This window comes from Aphelocoma coerulescens, chromosome 2 (assembly GCF_041296385.1).
Source record: "Aphelocoma coerulescens isolate FSJ_1873_10779 chromosome 2, UR_Acoe_1.0, whole genome shotgun sequence".
Lineage (NCBI taxonomy): Eukaryota > Metazoa > Chordata > Aves > Passeriformes > Corvidae > Aphelocoma > Aphelocoma coerulescens.
The window spans coordinates 73,721,216-73,745,472 of record NC_091015.1 but is presented as its reverse complement, the minus strand read 5'-3'; the positions used below and the strand labels follow the sequence as shown (position 1 = coordinate 73,745,472).

At 40.1% G+C, this 24,257-nt stretch overlaps 1 protein-coding gene across 4 annotated transcripts; it reads right to left on the bottom strand.

Annotated features, from left to right (window-relative positions):
• Nucleotides 1-734: 734 nt before the first annotated feature.
• DEK (DEK proto-oncogene) lies at nt 735-18,663 on the bottom strand. Of its 4 annotated transcripts, XM_069008009.1 has the most exons (12): nt 18,012-18,026; nt 17,503-17,587; nt 16,679-16,828; nt 14,865-14,966; nt 14,257-14,366; nt 12,305-12,399; nt 10,757-10,877; nt 9,483-9,665; nt 8,394-8,526; nt 6,447-6,595; nt 5,090-5,158; nt 735-4,166 (listed from the first exon to the last, which is right to left on the bottom strand). In XM_069008009.1, the coding sequence occupies exons 3-12, from the start codon at nt 16,815-16,817 to the stop codon at nt 4,155-4,157; spliced, it is 1,113 nt and encodes a 370-aa protein (XP_068864110.1). In that variant the 5' UTR covers nt 16,818-16,828; nt 17,503-17,587; nt 18,012-18,026; the 3' UTR covers nt 735-4,154. The 4 variants fall into 4 exon arrangements, with proteins under 4 accessions (XP_068864110.1, XP_068864108.1, XP_068864109.1 ...); XM_069008007.1 differs by lacking the exons at nt 17,503-17,587; nt 18,012-18,026 and adding an exon at nt 18,481-18,663; XM_069008008.1 differs by lacking the exon at nt 17,503-17,587 and having other exon boundaries at nt 18,012-18,293.
• Between the last annotated feature and the right edge of the window lie 5,594 nt (nt 18,664-24,257).

The following is a 24,257-nucleotide window of genomic DNA, read 5'->3' as shown; positions in this document are numbered from 1 at the left end:
GGCCAACATGGAGCTGGTTGCTTGGGCCCCTACCAGGTTGATGTCTGAACATCTCCACCCATGGCAATTCCACAGCTCCTCCAGGCCAAATTTCTGTGACCACCCTTCATGGTGAAGTTTCTTCCCCTAACAAATAACTGCAGTTTCTCTGGAGGCAGCTTGTGCCTGTCACCTCCCATCCTCTCACTGTGCCAAGCAGAGCCTGGCCCTGCCTTCTTCATACGCTCCCATTTGGGAGCTGCAGACTGCAGGATGATCCCCCTTCATCCATCTCTTCCTCAGGCTGAACAAGCCCAGCTCTCTCTCCTTTCCCTCCTTCAACCCTGTGCTCCAGCTCCCTCACCATCTTGATGCCCCCTCCCCTGCACTCGCTCTGTGAAGCCCATGTTTGCCTTGCTCCAGGAAGGCCACAGCTGGACACTGCTGCCGAGGTACTGAACAGGGGTGACAATCACTCCCCTGAGCCGCTGGCTCCACGCTTGCTGCAAGAGCCCCAAGTATGTCAGTGTTCCTTATCAGAGGTGCCCATTGCTGAACAGCCTCAATGAATTGTCTATAAGAACCAGGCCCTTTTTGGCACATGTGCTTGGGAAGACACCACTGTCCCCCCACCTACACTGTTCAGTGGAATTACTCTGTCTCAGAAGCAGAAGGCTGCTTCTGCTTTTGTTAACCTTTATGAGATTGTCAGCCAGTTTCTTCTGCAAGTCAAGAATAAACCTTTAGACCTGTAATTTCCAGCATCTTGCTTTAATAAATACTTCTGAATTCAAAAGCAGGAGACACATTTCTTTGCAGAAGGAAAACAACACGCTTATCAGCATTCAAGATGTTTCTTTTCTCAGCAACTTGAATAGTGATTTTACTAAATTTCTTATTGCAAGTTTTCAGACAGTATTCTGGTATCTTACAGATTTTTCCACTCTTCTCCCTAAATAACAACCACCAGTAGTAATTTCAGGAATGTTTTCATCTAGTTCAGTTGAAGCTACTGGATTATAGTCAACTTTCTGATTTGGAAACAAGGAAGATTAGATCTGCCCAAGTGGTCATGGGCCACCCTCTCTCTGAAACAGCAGAAGAGCTAATAATAAACTTTACTGTAATCACCATGCTGACAGCCAGGGGCTTTATTTGTCCAGATTAAGCACTGGCCTCCAAAAGGGTTATTTTCAAGTACAGCTTGACAGTGGCTAGTATAAACTCAGACACTTCTTAGATCTTGCTCTGTCATGTGCCTTAGAACCGGATAACACAGAAAAAGCACAGATCCTATAAGCAGACAGCTCAGGTCCAAGAAGGCTGTCAGTCTAGAACTTCTGGAAAAAAGTGGGATGCAATTCACAGCTGTATCTTTGTAATTTCATGTAATTTCTTGGTTAGACATGTCTGACCAGTATACCATGGGTTACCACATAACTCTAAAGGCAGGTAACCTCTTTTCACTCCAAATTGCTGATCTCCTTCCCCACCTAGCCCTCTCCATCTTCCTCCTTCTACAGGCCCCATACACTGTTGCCACAAGCGCTAAGATCATGCATAAGAACAGCTGTTTATATCTGCAAATCATTCAGATTAACTTGTGGTTTTGCAGGTCACCAGCCAAAATACCGAATACCAAAAACCTAACTAAAAAGAGGAACCAATACACTGGGATTGTAGGAATTATGCTGGAAGCAATCAAATCAAGATGTTAGGACTATTTTTCTCTACAATACAATGGTCAGGGCATTACCTTAAGCATCTGGAAAGGTATATGCCTGAACAATTTATTCAATTACCTTTTACCCAGTTAACCCATTTCTATTTTATGGGCCTCTTTGAACAGGATTTAGATCCTTGATCAGATGTGTTTCTAATGCAATAGCATCAGGATAAGCAGGACATTTTATTTACCTTTTAGTATTGTCTTGCAGCCTTTCTCCCAGTTGCAGAAAGAACTGGAATCCTGTAGCAGCTGCAGCCAGACTGGTATGGATTAGCAAAGAAAAAGCTCAGGCATTTCTTCTCCATTGAGGACTGAGTTGTTAAGAGATTTAAACAAAATATTTGAAGGATGTCAAGTTCATTTCCATTCCATCTGTGCAATTCCAAAGTGGCAACTAATGCATATATAACAATAAATAGAAGTATGCTATCCTTTTCTAAGGTTTCATTAGAGTTTAAACTATAAAAAAATGTTTATACTTTGGAGTTGTGAATCTTAAAAAAACCACTTCCTGATCCACATAATTAAAACTGGCTAGTACATTTACATAAAAATCAAAAGGCAGTTCAAGTATTTGTAAAACATCAAAACTTAATACAAGTAACTTTCTTCTCTTAAGCCTGACTTGGAAATTTTTGATGTTTTTAATTGCAAAATTGAAAAAGTGTTCTTTCTGCTAAGACAGTTCAGAAACAAAAAAACACAAAAAACCAAAACAAAACCAAATCAACTTCACAGAGGATATAAAATCTTATCCTGGTGCAAGGACGTACATTTCAGCAATAGTGTCTTTCAAAGTAAAAAAGCCAGTATTTTCTACCAGATGAGATAAAGACAAACAACCTTGTTCCTGTATAGGTTTTTTTTTACTATACATGTAAGCAAATGTTAGATTAAAACTGATTTACATTTTTGTGAAAGACATTTATTGAGTACAAAAAATCCCCATTACATTCAGCCTTATTATAAATGATTACACGCAAAGAAATTCAAAGGTGTGTAAGATCAAGTCTAACTGGCTGAAATTTTCAGAATTTACATAATTTATGAACCCTTACTTCTCAACTGTACAGTAATAAAATTCAAAAAAATACACTTTGTCTTTCCAGCAATACTAGTCAGAGGGATTCTGTGCTCATGGTGTTAATGGCAGCCCACACTTCGGCAGCTCTTAGTTTCATGATTTTAAGTGCAGGACTTCCCATATTAGCAACAAGGTGTATGGAGAAAACCTAAACAACAAAAATTTATGCAAAGAGTTCGCTATAAGCTGCCAGCCAAAGGTCAAGACTGCAGGCTTAAAAGTACCACTGTCCATGTCGAGGCAATGAAGCTCAGGTTCAGAAAAGCCTTCCCACACAGAAAAGAGGTTAAAACACACATGCTTACATCAGTGCTGCCTGATGGGGATGCCCTACTGTGGATTTCCAAAGCTATCAAGCCTCCAGCTGTACATCCTGGACACCCACTTCGGAGATGCTACACCATTAGGTCAAGACGCCAACATAAAAGATCTTCTGCAAAGTGAACTTTAGAAATTTTCCTATCGCCTTCAGAGGGATTTTATTTACTGTATCCAAGATATTGAAACAATGTCTGTAGTCTTTGTATAAAACAGGTATAAACCTACAGTTTAGTTTCTGTACAAGGAAAGATGAGAGAAACATGATGAAACCCCAGCTCATTTTCATGAAACTTCTGCACACCACTTTTTATCACTGCCTCACACTGACATTTCATGTCATAAATTCAAAGATACCAAAATTTAAAAACTGATTTGCACAAAAGAAATTTGAAATAACTTTATATACACAACAAAAAGCCTTTTTAAAGTACAAAAATAACATCTATATGCCAATTAGTTACCATGCTGTGATAGTTCTTTCAGTGCCTACACATGCAAGACTGTAATCTAGATTCAGAATAATTCTGCATCTGTAGAATGTATCAGAATATAAAAAAGATTAGTATGTGACTAACTCTTCTTATTTTCAGAATGAATATGTATTCAAAATATCTTTGTAACCAATACTGCAATATTCCAGTCTCTGCATGTATACATGTAGATAAGCAGCTTTCCTCTTAGCAGATTTTAAAATCTCCTGTACGCTGGTAATCTACACAAAAAAGCTACAATGGTTTTAATGACTCTAGTTACACAACGCAATTCAAAATGTACAAAACTATAAAAAAGGGGACATTTATTGCCATGCATGAAATTTAAGTATGTTCAACTAAAAATTGCATCAAATGCAGTTCTGTTTAAAAAAAAAAAAAAAGGACACACAAAGCCATTTACATTAACACTCTTAACATTAGATCAGCAGAATTAGCTCTGACTAAATCCCACAAGGGTAAGACACATTCCTTTTGCTGGTGCCTATCAGATCTTCAAATCCATGGAAACATAAACCCAGGAATCTTCATTTCCCACAGTCAAATCAGATCATGAAATCAACTGAAAAGAGAAGTATATTAGTTTTCCCCTTTTTCTCAATCCAATCACATATAACCTCTCATTTTGTATCAAATTATCATGAAAATACACTCTCCTTTTGCTATCACAAAGACCCCAAAACATCCCTAGAGCAGACAAATGGCTCTCTCCTGCTAATAGTGACATGTAGGCACAACACATAGACACAGCAGTTCTAGATAGCCATGTATCAACATCTCTGAGTGAAGCCACAAGAAAATGAAGTTATTTTATTAACTCCACTAAGTGAACCTCACTTCTACGGTTCCATTTTTAGTTTCAGGGCTAGCAAAAGTCATGAAACCTGATTTTTTTTACAAATTACAAACCTCAGATTAGACCAAAAAACCCTCTGTCATAAGTACAGTAGATAAGGCCTGATCTTCAGCACAGCAAACTCAAAGGCAACATCATGATAACTGTAGTACCAGGAGCACATAGAGAAAAGCTATGCATCTTTATTCCCTTTTGCCTTAGCTGACAGATCTGCAGAGCTTGTACAACCTCATGCATTGTTATCTATGAATGTATGTGGCCAGTGCCTGAATTAGAGTGCATCTTGCAGCCAAGGTTGTAATTCAAAACAAATTCATAGCTTTCAGAGTACAATTCATTAAAAACTATCGTAACGTTAATTCTAATTATGCTTACCAAAGAAATGCGTAAGAGTAGTAGTGGCATGCTAAGAAAAGAATCCCAACTAAGTGTTTTTTTAAAGAGGGAAAGATAAGGGAAAAAAAACCCAAACCAAACATCAAAGGTTTAGGCTTACGCAAGCACTAAACTTTCAATATTATACAGGAGGGTATTAAAACTGGTGTAAGAGGAAGCCATGCCAGGAGGAAGAAGAAAAAAAAAAAAACCCACCCCAACCCAGAACATTTTCTAAGTGATAAAGTCTTTACCTCTTTGACTGTTTTTTTAATGAAGTCTTTTCTGTCAGATAAATCATAACTAGGATATTTTTCATACACCTAAAGAAAAGTAAAAACAAAACAAAACCACAAAACAAACCTCAAATTACTTTCATTCAATGCATTGTATAAATAGAAGAAGCTTAAATTAAATTAAGGCAAAAACTGATGTGGGTACTTCTAGTACTACAACTGCCAAAATGCCCTCTGTTAGTTAGGGAAAGACACAAGCTTATTTTCCTGTCTTTATTTTGACCACATGAATATTTACATGGATGTACTATGTTTGGTCACTGACTAAACAGGTACTATAATTTTGCACATCAATAAACTGAAATGCCTCGCTTGCCATGTCACACAAATAAGAATTATGCAGTTTTTGTTTTAAATGCTCTCTTAAGCAGTCAGATAGCCCTGCACTAGTGTAGGAAGCTAAACAATTAATGAAAAATAAATAAGCCTTGGTATTTGATAATAAGTAAAACTGTGATCCTTTCAAGAGACTAACAGAAGAGTCAATGTTTGAGTGCTATTCTACAACTACTCTTTTATTAACAGAGTGGGAGAGGACCAAACAAACAAAAAACAGATGCCAATACTGACAACCAATTCAGAGTATTTTATTTCAGCATACCAAATTTCAGACTTCTAGAATGACTATAAATATGAACAAAAGTTACATTCAGTTTTCTGATAAGAATAACTTCTGGTTTAATTTTCTCAAGACAACATCTGTAAAGTACCAGGAAAACCAAACTTGTGTGTTAACCAGAAAATACCAAGGTAACTGTATTTTTTGTTTGGGTCACTTTTCCCCACCTTTCCCTTTTCTGGCCACGTGGTTCCCACCTGTTGTGACAATTAATGGATTTCTTGCTGAACTGATTCAGCTCACTAACTCAGCTGAGAACTATTCTGATAGCTGCTGACAGGTGACAGGTGAATGGACTTAAAAAGAGAACATATGAAGAATGAGTGTCCAAGGTGAGCAGCAGAAATGTCCAGAGCACAGGACACAGCCCTCCCACATGGACAGCAGCAAAGCTGCTGCACTATCTAAACATTTCAGGTTTTCATTGTCATACATGGCACTTGGTTTGGAGGTCATAGTGCTACTTCCCAGATAGCTAATTTTAATATTTCCCTTTTAATGCTGGTATCAGTGTTGCAGATCCAAAAATCAAAGCTCTCATTGTTATAGCTATTAGCAAGAAAATAAACTAATGCAAAACTATTTAGTTTCTGAACAACAATGCAAAGTATAAGCCTCCATTAATGATGATAGAAGTCCATTCCCAAACAATCCACTCACTACCTATACAGAGACTGCAAAATTGTATTTACTTACCTCTTTGCAGATTTGTTTCATTGTAACCTCCTCCAAATTTGCATTGGCCAACAAATTCTTGACAGTTTCCTTCAGTTCTTCATCTGTGGGTGGTTTCTTCAGTTTTTTAATTAAAGGCTCATCATCTGAACTATCCTCAGACTCACTTTCTAAATATGAAGAACAATTTGGATTGTAATAGAAGGTTTTCAGTTTGTCTGCTTTCTTCCTTAAAAACAGAAGCCATCAGAACTTTCCACAAGCATCCAATCCAGATGTTTTCGTTTGAAATAGACATCTTGCTAGACCATCAATTTAAAAACAAAGCTAATGCTATTAGTACTACATTTATTTATGAATTTGTGTAATTATTGATGAACAATCAGTTTACAAATCAACAAGAACTCTAAAAGGTATGGGACTAATTTAATCTATCAAACTAATGCAAAAGACTTATTACAACAATTCTAATTCAGGTATTATGGCCCTAAAAAAAAAAAAAAAAAAGCAATTATTTCCTTTAAAAAGGAGTTTGGATTTCTTTTTTCCCCTAGCAGTGCCAAACACAATGCTCTTGTAATTTTGCAATTTAACTTTGCAAACTTACTATCAGAAACACCATGAGAACAAGTAAGAACTTCGTAAATTAAGTGAAGGAGCACAGGACACTCCTACAATCTTTTCCAGCAGAAAAGGAATTAGACCAAATGACTCCAACATCCACTCAGTTCCTCTACTGCCAACAAGACAAAATTCAGAGCAGATGCCAAACAAACTAGATAATGACTTTACAGAAAGACCTACTTTACATTTTGATTTTTGTACTGCAAACATATGCTGGAAACAGAAATGCAGGAAGAGTAAATAAGAAGTTATGAAGCTATTATGTAACTTATATGAAAAACACATAACATTTGTGTCTATACATATATGCTGATGACAAAATAAGGTGTACACACAACACAGCCACATTCAGTAGTCAAACTGAAAGTACACTGAGTTCAGAACAGGCAGTTTATTCTGCTGAGAAATAAGGCTATGAAAGAAATTTAGCATAATTCTGTGCCTAAATGCTTACCCACACCTTTTCTCAAAGCACTGACAAGAAGGGTAACTAATCTTACCTGATGTTTGTGCTGTGGCATGCATATGCCAATGCTGGCATTAAATGAAGTACTTTTGTAGTATGGATATAAACTGCATTAGTAACTTGGACTACAATTCAGAAAGACTTAGCTGTTATCTCAGAGTGTCAGAGAATTTAAGGTGGGAAAGGACCTCTGGACTTCCCTGAGCCGCTGGCTCCACTCTTGCTGCAAGAGCCCCGAGTGCTGTCAGTGCTCCTTATCAGAAGTGCCCATTGCTGAACGGCCTCAAGGAGTTGTCTGTAAGAACCATCTGCCCCTGCCCAGGCCCTTTTTTACCAAACGTGCTTGGGAAGACACCACTGTCCCCACCCTCAGTACTGCAATCTTTACAGAGCTACTAAGAAACTCAGTGTCTGTGTACTCTTCATGCACATTGTGAGATATGAGAAAACTGACTGCAAAAGGATGCATGGAGAAACTATATCTATGTTAACAAAAAACCCGTATCAAGCTGCGGAACCAAAGATACAAACGTGGGATATACACCACTGGGTCAACTACAAGATTCGCATAAAGCCACTGCAGCAGTCCAAACAGAACTTTACCAATGTTCTTCCAGCAAAGAATGGAAAACTTGGCTGATACTTTCAGTTTATATGCAAATAAAAGCAATATATGTGCACACAGCAGAAATTACATGAAATATACCCAAACCAACAGCTTTTTTCATTAAATACTGTTTCAAGGAAAGAAACATCAAGTAGCAAGTCAACAATTTACCAAATTCCATTTTCTTTCACAATTAGGTGCAAAAGCTTGCTTTCTAATAAGCACGCCAGTTAAGCTACAAGACAACATATGAAAGATTTAAAACATTTACCTTTTCTAGAACTGTTCTGATTTTTCTTAGTAGTGCTGCTGTCTGCCTTCTTGACATTTGCACCCTTCACAGCTTTCTTAGTTTTAGAAGTAATCTTTTTAGATTTTTCTCTTTTAGTTGCTTTTCTAGGGGGCTACAAAGAAGAAAATCAGAAAATTAAAACTATGGGTTTCACCAGAACAATCCATACCTCTTTTCCATAAAGGAAAATTGTTCACTCTGAGGACAATTTACTCCAGCCATTCCATACCAACAGAGCGTGTGCAGCAAAACAGATACACTGCCTACATCCTTCTACCTGTAGTATATTAAAAGCCTAACTCTTTTTAAAAATGCTGCAATCAAAATCTCTCTGCCCAGAGAGATGGGGAATGCCCATCCCTGGAACCATTCCAGGCCAGGATCAATGAGGCACTGAGCAACCTGATCCAGCTGAAGGTGTCCCTGCTCATTGCAGGAGGACTGGACCAGATGACCTTTAAAAGATCCCTTCCAACCCAAACTAATCCACGATTTGATGTTTCTCGCCTGGCATGCGAAAAGTTACAAAGAAAGCACAAAATAGGGTGAGATTCAGACACGTCAGAGAGTGCAGGGATCTTTCTAAGGCTGCCAACTATGTTGCTTACTTTAAGAAACAACACCTGAAGAGAAAGACTAAGATATAAAATCCAGGAGGAATATGGAAACAAGATCCCAACCCAATGCAGTCAGGTAGGTCAGGGACTCCTACTGAATTCAAAGTTAAGTCCTAGGTATCAAATCATACCCTACATGATGAAATTACAATAAAGTCATCACAAGATGATACAAGAAATGCAATCAATTACACTAGAAATCCTGGCTGCCCCAAAATGACACACAGCAAACTATTTTATAAGGTGCACCCAAGAACCAGAACTTTTGCCTTTTATCTAAATGATTCTCTAAATTCAACACACAAAGAATTTATGAAAACCTCTTATAAATTGCAGGTGTGTTCCCTTTTCTTTCAGTTAAATATCACTTACTCCCCAACCGTGTGTTCCAAGAGTTACCAATTGATAACTATGACATAATGTTGAAAAACAAACAAAACCCCTCATTTACCTCATCTTCACTTTCTTTTTCTTCTGAAGACTCATCCTTTTCCTTCTTTTCATCTTCTTCACTACTGGATTCATCTGACAAGATCTCTGGGCACTTGGTGCGTTTTGCTTTTCTTGTTGTTCCAGAGCTACTGCGCTCTTTCTTGCCACCTTTGCTTTGTGGTTTTTTGGACTTTGGCAATGGCTGAGAGACAAGAGATGTGTGTAATCCAAGTAGGAATATAAAAGTGAATTTTAAAATGATAAATTCTTTCAAATCACACGAAAGAATAGTAAAAAAAATATACAGGTGTCAACACAACCCAGGATTATTTTATGTACTACACTTAAGCCGTAGTATTTTGCAGTAAGCAACTATTCACTACTGAGCTAGAGCTGAACAAAATGAAATTTCAGTTCTAAGCTAAGTGCAACCTTTCCCTAAGCAAGCAAATCTTCAAAAGCTGGGCATTAGAGAAGGGAAGCAAGAAAGGTTCCTTCTAGGTTGTTCTTTCACCTACCAATCCATAAAAGCAGGCCTTTTCTTTTGGTAATAAATCAGCTGACAACTCGGAAGACTTAAAGGCAGGAATTTTGTCATGTCTTATGCAAACCTGCATTTTGCTATAACTCAATGCCTGTGTCCCTAAAGCAGCATGCAGACCCCTTATTCACATCACTTACCAGTGTTTGTTGGGAATACATTTGATTTCCTGAGCAACAGTTCAACTATTTTAGTATTACTTTCTAGATTAAAAACTGAAAGTCCAAGAAGATTAACAACAGAGTTTAGTAGTCTTGGCAGTGGCACTCTGAATCTAGTGCACAAGCATACACTAGCTAAACCAAGCTGTTGGACCCTGCAACAAATTCTATTTGGTGATGTACAAGCGTAGTAACGTACATCTGGCAAATACAGCAAACACAGGTAACATCTAACATTTGATTTTCCTGTCTTTTCATCTATCTATTCTCCTCCACCCACAAAGCAGAAGCTAATTGGTATTTGGAGATGGATATCCTAATTAGCTCCATGTGTTGAACTTGCAGTTCTGTGCGCTAACAGTGTGTAATGGGTACACCCACATGTAAACAGAATTTCTATTTAAGTCCTCACCCCATTAAGGATGCCTGCAGTAGCAGGACTACTCTCTTTCAAGAAGTCATTCCTACTTCAGTAAGCTAAAACAGTAATTGTATCATCATTGGAAACAAACAAACAATGAGCAACAGAGAACAGATGCCTTTTCCATCAGAACAGAGCTACAAAAGCAAGTGTAACAACCTGCATCTCACCTTGCCTGAAGATTTTGGGTGCATTAGGAAGTTTAATATTCTGGTTACCAGCTCACTATTAACTCCTGATCTTTCCAAGTCAAGAACTTCACAGATACTTTTCAACATTGCATTTCTAAATCTGTAGGAAGAAAAAAAAATAAAAAAGAAAAAAAGAGGTTTAGTATCACATCCTAAACAGTCAACATTTGACTACTAGAAGCTGCTGTCTGGTTTGTGCCTGCCACCTGATAATACATCTACACAATCAACTTCCAGTCTTATCTATGGTTAAGCAAAGAATCACCACTCTATTACATAAAGCAAAATAAAATAGAATTCCCAAATCTCTATGTCTGTATAGTAGAATATTAAAAAAAGGTTAAAGAATCATAGTAAAAAAAAGTATTACATTTTTTATGATCTCTAGCCTGAATAGTAAAGTTCTGCAAAACACATTGACCTTTGTTCCTCTTGTTCAATGCTGTTAAAATATGACGTGCAAGTGTACAGTCTGGGCAGAAATCAACCACAGAGGCAGAACAAATTAACAAAATGATCAACAGTTTGTGTTCCACACACAGCTGCAAACAGCAGCACAAGCTACCACAGTAATGCAAGCACACGTGGCTCTGTACCTTCATATGCAACCCAATGCAACCAGGTTTCAGAATATTTGCTGAAGACTAAACAAGTTGTTTCATTATGGAAAATACAAAAAAAAAAGTGCAAAATTACTTTTTTTTTTTCTGATAAGGAGAATTACCCAATTAAACCCATGGGAAATGGTCAAAACTCCCCTCAGGAGACAGTTTGTCTTGTGGATTCCAATGTATTTGACAAACCATACTCCTGGAAAACTGAATATCTGAAGAAGAAAAATTTGGAAATTCCGAATTCTGGAAGCCTTTCCACTATCAACAAACAGGCACTAAAAACCCCCCAGTTTTAGAACATGTTGTGTAGATGTTATTCTTTCATTTATTACGACTAGCTACACAAATACGCAAAGTCGTTTTAAACACTTTCAGTCCAGCCAAAACTAAGTTGCAGCAGCTTCTCCTGTTATGGAAAAGCAGCTTATGAAGGGAGACAGTAAAAAAGAAAAAAAAAGGTTTGTGAGACTAGTTGCTACAGCAATTCTAGTATGTTTAATATATACTAAGCAGAAATGGCTTTGATTCTGAAGGAGGAAGGTTTTGAGGCATAGAAGGATGCAGGTTTGCACCACAAAGTACAATGTGTTCACAACATTATGCTTGTTTGCCCTGGGGAAATAATGCTTTCCTCTCACTTGGCAGAAGAATCTGCTAGTTAGCATGCAATAGTTAAAGCCAGGAAGGTAGGAATTGTGAATAAAATGTTCACAATTTAACTCTTAATACGTTTCAAGCTGTCTTAAGAGACCAGCTTGTGTGATTAAAATGAACTCAGAAGAAATCTGTACAGCTCTAGTAAACAGCCAGTTTATAGCTTAAATTTCATCTCAAGTAAAATTTTGGAAGAAAAAGAAAGAAAAAATAGTGCATTGCATGAGTCAAGCTATGTTAAGTATCAAGAGATCATTACTTTTTTAACATTTCTTCCTTCTTTTTATATTGGTCACTTCCTTTTTCAAATGGAAACCCACTGAACTGACCCACATTCTTCTTTAGGGATGCAACCTAGAACAGAGCACACAGATTACTTTTCACTGTAAGCAGTTTAAAAGATTTCATCCAGTTACATTTGTTAATCTTTCATACAAGAAAAATCTGTTCTAGCATATAGCTTTCTGTTGACAAAGCTACACCTTCTAAGTTATAACCTAAATGGATTATGCCTTTACTTATCTCATGACAGATAAACTACAACAATTAACTTCAGCTTCTTGTAACTGTGGTACTTTTAATAAATTACTAGACAAAGTCACCTGCCATTTCAAGCTCATTTAGAGTGTACTGCATGATGAGTTTCAGGTTTGCAAAACAACAACATTATGAAGACTGTTGCATGCTTTGTATCATGTAATTTGTTACAAAATACGGAATTTCATTTTTTATTCTATAATGTGCTAGAGTAAATTTGCTTTACTAGCTTTTTGAAGTCTTACATAGGACCATGACTGTATTTTTGAACCTTTTACTTAGCAGGACCAATTTTTGCATTTACATACCACCCAATTTACAACTTCTACCATTACACCTGACATCTGATCTGGGTTGAACTTCCATTGCAACAGCCCTTATAATGGGAAAAGTGCTCCCATCAAGATCACAAAAATGTATTTAAGTTCTTTGTTTTCACTTCATCTCCTTTTACAAAAAAAAAAACAACCCAGAAGTTAAAAAGAGAACCCCAGATCTTTCAATCTTCTGAGAACTTTATAACACTATCAAGAATAATTTGAACTCGCTTTCAATGCTCCTACAAATTTTGTTTCTGTTGTTTCTCCATTAGTTTATAATTTTAGCAAAGCTGAGCTCCTTTTCCAAAGAGCTTTGTCCAGCACCTAAAGAAAATTTGCAGGTGGTACTGGTATGTTTTTATTAAAAATGTTAATTACAATTAAAAGCACATACAAGTAGGTGCATACAAGACAAGATCCGACCTTCACTATATTGAACAGCATTCTGAGTTCCCAGAAACTCTGATTAAATATAGTTTTGACTGAAACCATACTGATATGTTCTTTTTCTGAATACTTGTGGCAACAAATCATTCTTTGCCATTAAACAACCATTGCATTGGAAGCAGTGGTCTGAGATATTACAGATAGCATGCATCTGTACTAGTACTATTCAGTTCCTCTACACTGGCTGTTCAAGTCTCCAATATACACAAAATATTTTTTAAAAGTTCCAATAATTATAGTAAATGTGTCGAAATAGTACAATTTCATCTACCTTAATTTCACATTTTGCCTCCATTAGAAAGGAAAACGGGTCATATTTACTCTGAAATTTAAGGCACAATCACTAATACATAAACCACTCCAAGAAGGATTTGCCATTATATTTTAAGTGTCATCCTTAAATACAAAATGGAAAATATCATATTTTAATTCTCTTGGGAAAATTATTATATATAAAACCCCAATAGTGATTTTTATCACATTTATCTTTCTACTGCTTTGTGCAAACAAAGGAAGAAAAATAGTTAGGTAAGTAGCAATGTATTAATACATGGAGTACTTTGCTTGTCATCTGCATGTCAGGAGCTTTTAGCATGTGAATCATAAATTATTTCCAACTCATCCTTTTAAAGTAATCCACCATTCTCCCATTAAAAAACACAAACCAATCTACATTCAAGAGACTTTCAATTTAGTACACTTTGCCACAGGATTTTTATAGGAAGAGGGTTTATAGGAGTTAAAAGAAGGAGACTTACTTAACTGGTCCTGCAAATACCCATTTTCAAAGTAATTTGTAATAAATGGCACTTAAGAAATAGATCCACATGTGCAACCGTAAAAACTGCACTACAAACATTTTCACTGTACATGAGAACTAATGGATATACAGGACTGAAATTCTTACAGTGCCCGGCCTGTTGTAGAGGAGTTTGTGCAGGTTCCTAAGTTCGTCTGTCTTCTTTTTACTCAGAAAGAACTGTATCCTCTCAATTTCACAGAGTTTTTGTCCTTTTCCTGAAACAATTAAAATCAATTATGCTATTCATCACATTCATATACACCTATGTGTTTATAACTTAAAGTTTCTACCATGTTTTTAAAAAGCAAAGAAGTTACTTAAAAATGGCATTAGACATTTTAATAGGTCAAACATTAAGCAGGCCTTTTCCTATCACTTAGGCACCTTGACAGGCTCTTTACCTGCCTTACTAGATACTACTTAGATCAGGATACAAGGATTTGGCATTTCTTTCTATTCCAGTTGCTCCTTTGTTAGTAGTGGTGAGGGACTGAAGATCCTATTCCAAGTAAGTTTAAACATCGCGTAACTTCTATGATTTAAACTGATGCTATAGAATAAAAGAGGGTTTTCATATAATAGCCTTATTATTTTTAAACGGATCATGACTCATAAGTTAGGTCTCATCTACAACAAATTAGTGATTTCATCTTTTTAGAGTTTTCATTATCATTCCTGACACTCAAAATTCTTATGTGACAAGTCAAGCTTACCCGGTGTAATTGTAAAAGGTTCCTTCTGCAGTGAGGATACTTGCATGGTCAGTCGGTCAACCTTCTTCTTCTCCCTTTTTCCTTCAACAATGAGACTCTTTTCTGCAAAAGACAGCTTCCTTAACCACAATATTCTTCATTGCAGATTTGACTGAAGTAACAGGGAAAACAAGACTGACTCTTTGAAACAGCAAACCAAAACCAGGTGATATAACCACGTACTACGACACTTTCAAACCTTTGGCTAATAGGCCGACGTGATTCTACGGAGCTGCATGTACATAACGAGAAGTTTCTCTAGTTTGTAACCACAACCCTGTATCCAATATAACCGTGAAGACAAGACTGTATTTCCCAAAGGTAACTTCACCCACGATGGAGACTGCAAGACTACCCATCCTTTCAGAAACCCATCCTTCTCTCCTTTCACTGCCTTTTTCAGGTACAAAACTGACACTGTTTTGCACATTCTCCTTGGATGCTGCAGTCGCTATGCACACAGCTCCACACACAGCACTCTCAAGAACAATACTATCACCAGATGGGCAAAAGCAGAGTCCAGGATGCCAGCACACAGATTCATTTCCCACTACTGGACTGGAGGAACCACACATTTCAGCAGGAGAAGCAGAAGCACAAGAGCGGTGGGACTGTACTACACATCCCAGGGCTATGCAGAGAAGCACTCTGCAGGGCACAATACAAGTATCACTAACACTACAGGAATATTATTCCCAGAAATTCTAGTACTGCTTACTAATGAATACATTTAGGTTGTTTCATGTATACCCTGCACATCACTGATTTAATGATACCACTCCAGAAGAAAAAGCTAAAGCTTCACCTAAACATTTCATACCAAAATCTTGATCTCAAGTAATACTATCCTTAGTGTTGAACAGATGGGTTGTCCTGGCTTTAACATCTAAAAGCAGCTTTAAAACCTGTATGAACATTATCAAAACTGGTGTGTGACTGCCAAAACCAGAGCGAAACACACACTTGTGTGTTCACAAGAAAGTTGTTTCTGAAAATTCAATTCTAATTACTCTGCTGTTTTCCAAACTGCATAATCTGTCTTCTACTACCTTTCCTAAAGACAAACTTAATCTCTTTCAAGGATCCAAGAGCATCAGTGATTTGGTTTTCACTGTGCCATATCACAGCTCTATTTCCACAAAAATTTCCATTGTGGAGTCTCTGTTTTCAAAGGGAAAGCAAACATTTTTGCATAGTAGTTCCTTCATCCTGTTTTGTACTCCTTGACTACCCTCCTCAATTACATGCCACAACAAAAAACTTGCCTTGCTTGCTCATCCTATCATATTGCCACAATTTTTTATTGCTAAATTAGTCAAATGGAATTTCCACTGACCCAATATAATTACATTTGGATACCCAGAAAATTAATTCACTGTAGTTAAGCAAAGACATCTATATTATTTCCAAAACTACTGCACACTTAAAAGCTTCTCTTTTGTAAACACAGACCACTTCAGAGTGTTACTGGCAAAAAATAATTTGATAAGGGACACTACCTCCTATAATCCTCAAAAAATTTATACAACAACAACAAAATTCCTAGTATTGCAGTCCAGGATGCTGGCACTTCCTTCAGTCTTTTCTGTGATAAACCACCAGCACTGCTTTTAGCGTTGCCTGTTATAGTCTACTGGGAAGCTATTATGACCCATGAGACAGATGCACCATGGAATCTCCTCAATAATTGCACAATTAGCCAAAAATCACAGGAGACTGCATTCAGTAGCTTGGCATTCATTAAAGAAAAATTTATTCAATGGAAAAACAAGTACCCTTTTCTTCTTCCTCTTCCTCCTCTTCCTCTTCTTCATCTTCATCACTTTCCTCAGCTTTGTTTTCAGTTTCAGGTTGTTTCTCATCTGTTTTTTCTGAGGACATTGTATCTTCTTTTGATGAATCAACAGAAGACATGGTGTATGCTTCTGTAAAAAGAGTCAGGGGAAACCATCAGTAGAACAACATCCATGAAAAACACAGGAATGTTACTTTCAAACATGATCTTCTTGTGCGGTAGAAGCAATGTGCTGGTACTGTGATTGTTCACCTTCTCTAATTACTGAAGTCTTCTGCGTACACACAATACATACAATTTTCAGAAGAAGTTGCCATCCATTCTGCAACTAGTCTGGTTAAGAACACTCTAAAAGGTTATAAATTCTTTTCACACACAAGTCTTCAAGCTGCTTTTGTGAAGCATTCGGAAACACCCACTCAAAGCAGCTGATACTGTTATCTATTAAAAACTGCAGTGTCTTAAGATATCACCATTTTACTGCACCCTGCTATAAAGTTATTTCTGATCATGGTTAACTATGCATGAAGTTTCCTAGTAACTTAAACAAGTTACTTATTTAAATGGGAAAAGAAAAATTTTTTAAAAAAGTTGCAAGTAATTCAGGAAAGAATTAACACTGCTTTCATAACTCAGACAGCTGCTGCATCTTTGGGCATGAAAATACTTCCTGGTTTTAATTTGGAAACCTACAACAAAAAGGAATAAATGCTTCATACTTAGTATATTTAAGACTCTTTTCTTAGCATGTGAATTGGCCTATATGTAAACTTTAAAACTAAAATATCTTAGTTATGTACGTACCAGAAAACGTCTATGCAGTAAAGCAAGATAACCATATGTTTCATTTTTTAAAATTCTAGATTTCAAAAATTTTCACCGTTTGGATCTGGAACAAAATTTCACGTAATTAAACATTTTCTTTTTGCAATATTAAAGCCAAAACTATCTGCAAGAGATCAGGTGCAATAAGTAACTTATTTAATTTAAATTCGCTGCTTATATGCAGTATTAGCAGGTGCCAGAGATCAATGGTGTTCCAAAAGACACAAAACGTGAGTTAATATTTATTAGTAATAGTACGAGGAAAATTAAAGTTTCCTGGCTAAGTCACCAAGAAAAAAAAGAATATTTTAGGATATTACTACCAGTACTTAATTTGTAATAAGTAATCTGGCATTCTCACGGCGATTACTGACTTTTACTTGAAGTCACGAGTAAAAGCAAGGGAAGCACTACAAGCTCTTTCCTTCCCCTTTCAATGGGAATAGAAGAGCAAAAGGAAAGTTAGAAACTTCTCAGCTTTTCACCACCTGGGTTTATGACGACGCTTTGCTTGGGAGAAAAAGGGTTCTGGGTCGACCTTTACCAGGAGACGGTCTCCCTCCCTCGCCTGGGGCTTTTCAGACGGGGACTCTCCCTCCACCTGTCCCCTCCTTCCCGACTTTTAAGCTGGATGCCGGGGCAAAGAGACGGCGATGGGCAGCGCCCGGTGGCGCCGGCGGCCAAGGCGCCATCGCCTCCTCGCTCCAGCCGGACGCAGGACCGCTCCGCCCGCTCCCGCCGCAGGACACCGCAGCACCCAGGAAACACCTCGGGCAGAGGCCGGGAGGGAGGGAGGAAGCTCCGGGGACAAGCGCCCCGCCCCGGTGCGGGACGGGAGCCCTGCGGCGCGGCGGCCGCGTTTTGTTTCTTCTCGTCACAGCCCGTCCCCGCTCGGCCCGGGCGCGGCGAGGCGGGACCGCTCTCGGGCGCCGTTACGGCCATGGCGGCGGGACCCACCTCAGCTCGAGCCCCGGCTCCCGGCTCCCTCCTCAGGCGCGGCGGCAGCAGCTGTAGGCGGTAGTTACTGCTGGACGAGACGGGTCCGGGCGCAGCGACACACGCACCCCCCGCCGCGGCGCAGCCCCGCAGCCACCAGCCACTCTTTCCCTTTCCCTCTCCCTCTTCCCTCCCTCCCGGAATCAACAAGGTTTTCAAAATGGCGGGTTCTCGGGCGGCGAGGAGGAAGCGGGAAGACGGCGGCCAATCAGCGCGCGCGGCCCGGCGGGCGCGGGGAGGGCAGGGGAGGGCTGGGGAGGGTGCGCGTCACGCGCGCCCGCCCGCGGTGACGTCAGGCCGCGCGCGGCAGCGGGCGCGCGCTCCCGCTGAGAGGAAGGGGGCGGGGGACGTGAGGGGCTGGAGGTTGCGTTTTCCCTTTCAAAGCCGGCACCGTCTGTAATTGCAACGCCTTCAAAAAAAGCTTTAAAATAAGGAATCTGCATGTCTTATCCTGCCTAAATTGGGCGGTGATTAATATACACTCCCCAGACTTCCCTTTTGTACACAGTATATAAATTGTAGTGTTTCCTAATACCTCTGGAACAGGTTGCGCAGTGAAGCTATGGATGCCCCATCCCTGGAAGTGTTCCACACCAGGTTGGATGGGGGTCTCAGCAACCTGGTCTAGTGGAAGGTGTCCCTGCCCGCATCAGGTAGGTTGGGACTAGATGATCTCTGAGGTCGCTTCCAACCCAAGCCGTTCTACGTTTTCAAGTATTTCGTAGTATTTGTGTTCCACATGTATCCTACTTTTACTACCAGTTCTACGTGACTGTGCTTTACGCGCGCCTACGATGAACAATTCCCCGGCGCGTGGCGTTCTTCCCACTTCCTCTGTTTTACTCCAGCGCGGCTCCTCCCCGCGGGGGCCGGTCTAAAGCGCCTGTTCCTTGCCGCGGCTCCGTGTGTCGGATCTGGGCGCGCGTCCGTGCGGTCGCGGCGCGGGCGGGATGCGGCGCCGGGCGGTCCCGCGCGGCTGCAACGGGCGCGTCTCGCTCGGGGCGCGGCGGGACGGGGGTTGCGGCCAACGGGAGGGAACGGCGGAGGTGTGAGGTCGCCTCCTTGCTCCTGCAAAATGTAGGGTCACGGGCGACCCCCGAAAGAGCCGAGGGCCGCTCCCAGTCCCCGCGCTGTGGCCTGAGTTTAATTTTGAAGTTTAAGACTTAGTCTTGGAGCCTGAGAGGAGGCCAGGCTGGTCTCCACGTGCCTTCAGCAGGGGTACACAGACGGTGTGTTGGAGAAGGAAAGCAGCCCGAACTAGCCAGTGCAGGTGACTTGTCTCAAAGCCGCGTTGTCCCAAGAGCAGCTTCTTGGCTAGTGTGAGGAGCTGTAGGTATGTGACTCTTACTTTGGGAGGGACCAGGTAAAGGGATAGTAAAAGAGAGGAAATGAGTGTCACACTCCTGTGAATTGTTCATCTTAGATGCATGTAAAGCATAGTCCCATAGAAGTGGTAGTAAACCCAGGAAATATGTGTAACACAAATACTACAAAATATTTAGAATCGTAGAACGGTTTGGGTTGGAAGGGACTTTAAAAGTCATCTGGTTCTAATCCCCCTGCTGTGGGGAGAGACACCTTCCACTAGTCCAGGTTGCTGAGACCCCCATCCAACCTTGTGTGGAACACTTCCGGGGATGGGGCATCCACAGCTGCTCTGGGCAATATGTAGGATAAAGGTACTAGGAAAGACTATGATTTATATACTGCGTACAAAAGGAAAATCTGGGGAGTGTATATTAGTCACTGCCCAATTTAGGCAAGAGAGATGCAGATTCCTTATTTTAAAGCTTTTTTAAAGCTGGTGCAATCACAGATGGCAGTCGTTTTAAAAGGGAAAATGTAAATTATTTACCAACAATATGTAATTAGACAAGCTTATTGTTAGCACACAATAAGGAGACAAAAATATCATTGAGCCATGGGCTACACAAATGGCACAAGACAGATGTTTGAAGACAACAAACTACTTCCCATAAGATGAATAGGTTTGGATTAATTCAGAATTGTGACAGAAGACATCCAAAGGCTGTGCTTCAGGTTGTGATGATAAATTAGATCGTCATTTTGTAAAGATATTTACCCAGTGGAGATGATTCGCCTAACTGAATTAGGTATGTAGATACTCTACACATACCACATTAGATGCACCTTCATCTTGAGGAGAAATAGAAGATAATGGTTTCATTGATCCTTTTAGTGAAGTCATACCACTGTAGTAGCTGACAGACCCTTAAACATAAACGGAATCCAGTATTCTAGGAATGGATATACTCAATGAAGGTAAATTTCATTTTGTCCCAGGTTCTTCCAGCAGAACTTCAACAGCTATAACTCTCTTGATTGTGTTTTTTGAGACCTTCTATGCCGTTCATAGTATCTTTTTGATCGACAAGTTTATGGAGTAGTTTCAGTATGCTGTTAACAATTTACTAATTGGTTGTTGCATCTCCCAGATAAGGCTGAGACCAGACAGATTAAGAAGACTTTTCAGAAAAAATCTGCAAAGCTAGAATTTGGGAGGAGGTGACCAATTTGAAAAAAAAAAAATCAGGTATGTTTTAAAGGGAAATTGCTAAGTACAAGAAAATAGTTTGAAACTGGTTTATCTTCCCATATTGACTATGAGTAGGAATGCTCATTCTCAATATACTGCTTTGGGATACTTTGCTGTATCAACACTTCTATATTGCTGCCTTCTCCCAGTCTGATGAAGTTCACTTAATTATATGATTTCAGCTGAGATTTGAAAGCCCTGGATGGGATAGTTATATTAGCATAAAATATTAGCATTATCTAAGGTGTTTAGACGGTGTAATGAAAGGTTCTAAATGCAACCTAAAAGCCTTTGTCCTGGAAGAAGGACAAATTGGAAAGGAGTAAGTCATTGTAAGCAGTTCTTAAGAGCTGCTTCCTATAGCCTGCTCTCCTTATTCCATCACAGAGAGTCTGCTCCTCTTCTATCACAGTCCTAATGATAGGGACACTGAGTCTTTGACAGCTAGCTCCATCTGCAGACACCAGTTCTATAAAGCATAGTTATCCTGGAGCTACCTGGGGCTCACTTTTAGACATCAAAGGGTATGTTTCTTAGACATCATAGCTCAGTAGCATTAAATGGTGAAAACTGGTCTGAGGGTGCTGTAAAAAGGGGCAGCTGCATGTTTGAGCATACATTAGAAGGTTGTATTTTATGCTGAAGTGCACCAGGCAGTGCAGTTTTAAACATGGTCACCAGCCGCTGTTAATTAATAAAAAAAGCTCTTTTCAGTTAGTTCAGAGCAGCTTGTATTAGCAAGCAATGTTTATTGGCTTTTGGTATAGAGCACAAAACAATGTATGAGAAGCTTTTGGGAGCAGAAATGTAGGCTTCCCAGGATATACAAAGTCCCCCAGGGTGCCTTTATTTTGTTTCCAAAGTGACCTGTTACTGCAGTGTCCTGCTGTCAGCACAGAAACTGGCAAGTCTGCTGTGGGCATAACTACAGAAAAAAATTCTGTGAATTGCAGAGAAAGTGCCCTGCATCAGACACTAAGTACCACTCGTTTGGAATTTTATCCATAGAGTAAAATACCACAGCAACAAATGATGGGATGCTCCTTTTTAGTAATGTAGGTACTGTTGCTTTCTGTTCTTGTATGAGTCATATAAATATATGTATGTGTGTGTCCACACTTCAGGGTTTTTTTAACAGTCATGTGACAACATGTTTCCTAGAAATGTCAAAATGCCTGGCCTGTGAAATTCTGAGAAAATTCTGTGCAAATGCCAAGTACATCTTTATTAACACTGGGGGCAGTGTACAGCTTTTGAATCTAAGGGTTATTTAATCGCTGCTGAAAGCAGGACTCTAAATATGAACCAATGATTGTGTTAATTCATACAATTTAAAAGACGAGAACTTGAAAACTATTTGAGTAGTATGCAGTTATGGTGCGATCAATAACACAAGCTGAGGATCTCCAAGTGTTAACTGCATTTTTGTGCAAGGTATTTCACATTTGTTGACTGATAAGAACACTCAATTTGCACAGTGTTTCCTAAGGGGATCCAGCATCCTTCATTCACTTCCTTTTTTATACACCATCTAAGTGTTTCAGGATTAGCAGGCTATTGCATCATCCACGCTTGTCATGTCTGACCCTTAAGAAGCTTAAGGAGTTGTCCCTGTAAATACAAATACAAACATGAAATGTGTAATTGATATTAATCAATCTAAACAGTTTCACTATACTTCAGAAGTCCCTTTTTATGCCATGATTCGGGGTAAGTATGTGCAAGATTCAACAAAATTGTAAAGTACTAAGAAACATCAGAGACAGACAATGAATCAAAGTAGTATATGAAGGCACATTTTCCATCTGTGTCTGTGTTGTCAGACTGAGCTCTGTGTGGGGATTTCTGTTTACCTTCAAGTTACCATGAAGTCAAATCTTACTCTGCAGGGTTTGAAAATTACAGTTTTGTGTGTGGTTGGTAACAACTACAACTCTATGTTCAGTCAAAGGATGCACAGCTTTTATGTGTTGAATGAAGTACTTAGATCTACTGCTAGATCCAATATTTAGATCTCTACGGGAGGAGCCTGGAAACTCTGCACAGTTGACATGTAGCTCCCGCAGGCAACAACCCTATAAAACTCTGCTGTTGACACAAAGGAGAGGAGTGTAAAAAGGCTCTTGCCTTAGTGTCCCACACGCTTCTCACTATCGAGCTGTGTTCGCAGGATGGTTCCAGAGCAAAGCATGGCAAGGACAGAATCTGACCCGTGGTGAATGCTCGCTCAGTTACCAGCCTCCTGCTACCTTGGGAGAGCGTTGCAATGAATAGTGCGTGGATGTGCCAGAGAGCTATGCAAATATTATGTAACTCACACTTTGGAAAAAGAAACACTGTCCATTCATTTATGCCTTAAAGGTTTGAGTCTGTAAATTTCTACTTGACAGGTCTATAGGTTTTTGTACAATTACACATTTTTGAACTCGTTGTAAATGGAAAACATTGCTGGGACTATTATACTTTGCCCTAGGAACAGTTTGCACCTAGCCCATCATCAAGTTGTGCTACACAGTGAAACTGGTGGTTTTCCACACACGTGTACAGGTATTGGCAACCTCTTTTTAAAAAAAAAAAACGACCAAAGAACCAAGGATGAGAAAAATGAAAACACTGTGGCTTTCTAATAATTTAAGGTGATCTTGGCAATAACTTATCGTCCTGACATGATATAGTGCAACGTTTTCCAGAAGACAAGAAGCTTTTCTTTCCCGAGCGAGGTCCTGCCCCCCACAGACGCCCTGTAGCGGTGGGACCCACCCGGCACCGAGCCCTTCCGCCGCCGCGCTCGGGACGTGGGAAATGAATTTGCCCTTTGTGGGAGGCGGCGGCGGCAGCGCTGCCTGCAGCTGCACGCCCGGGACCGCCGCCGGCAGCGGCCTCGGCGGCCGGAGCACCGCCGGTCCCTGCGCTCGCCGGCAGTCCCCGGACCGGGAGGCGGATGCGCGACGGGGCAGAAGAGCTACGAGGGCAGCAGGAGGCGAGCGCAGACAGGGGACTCGCAGCAGCTCCCCGGCCGCCCTCCCGCGGGATACCGCCCCCGGAGCGCGCCCGCCCCGCACCCAGGAGAAGCCCACGGCCAGGCACAGGTAGGGAGCGGCGGGCGGGTGCCGGGGCCGTCCCGAGCGGCCGCCGCGCCCCGGCAGCGGGAGGCGCTGCGCTCCCAGCGCCGGGGCCTCGA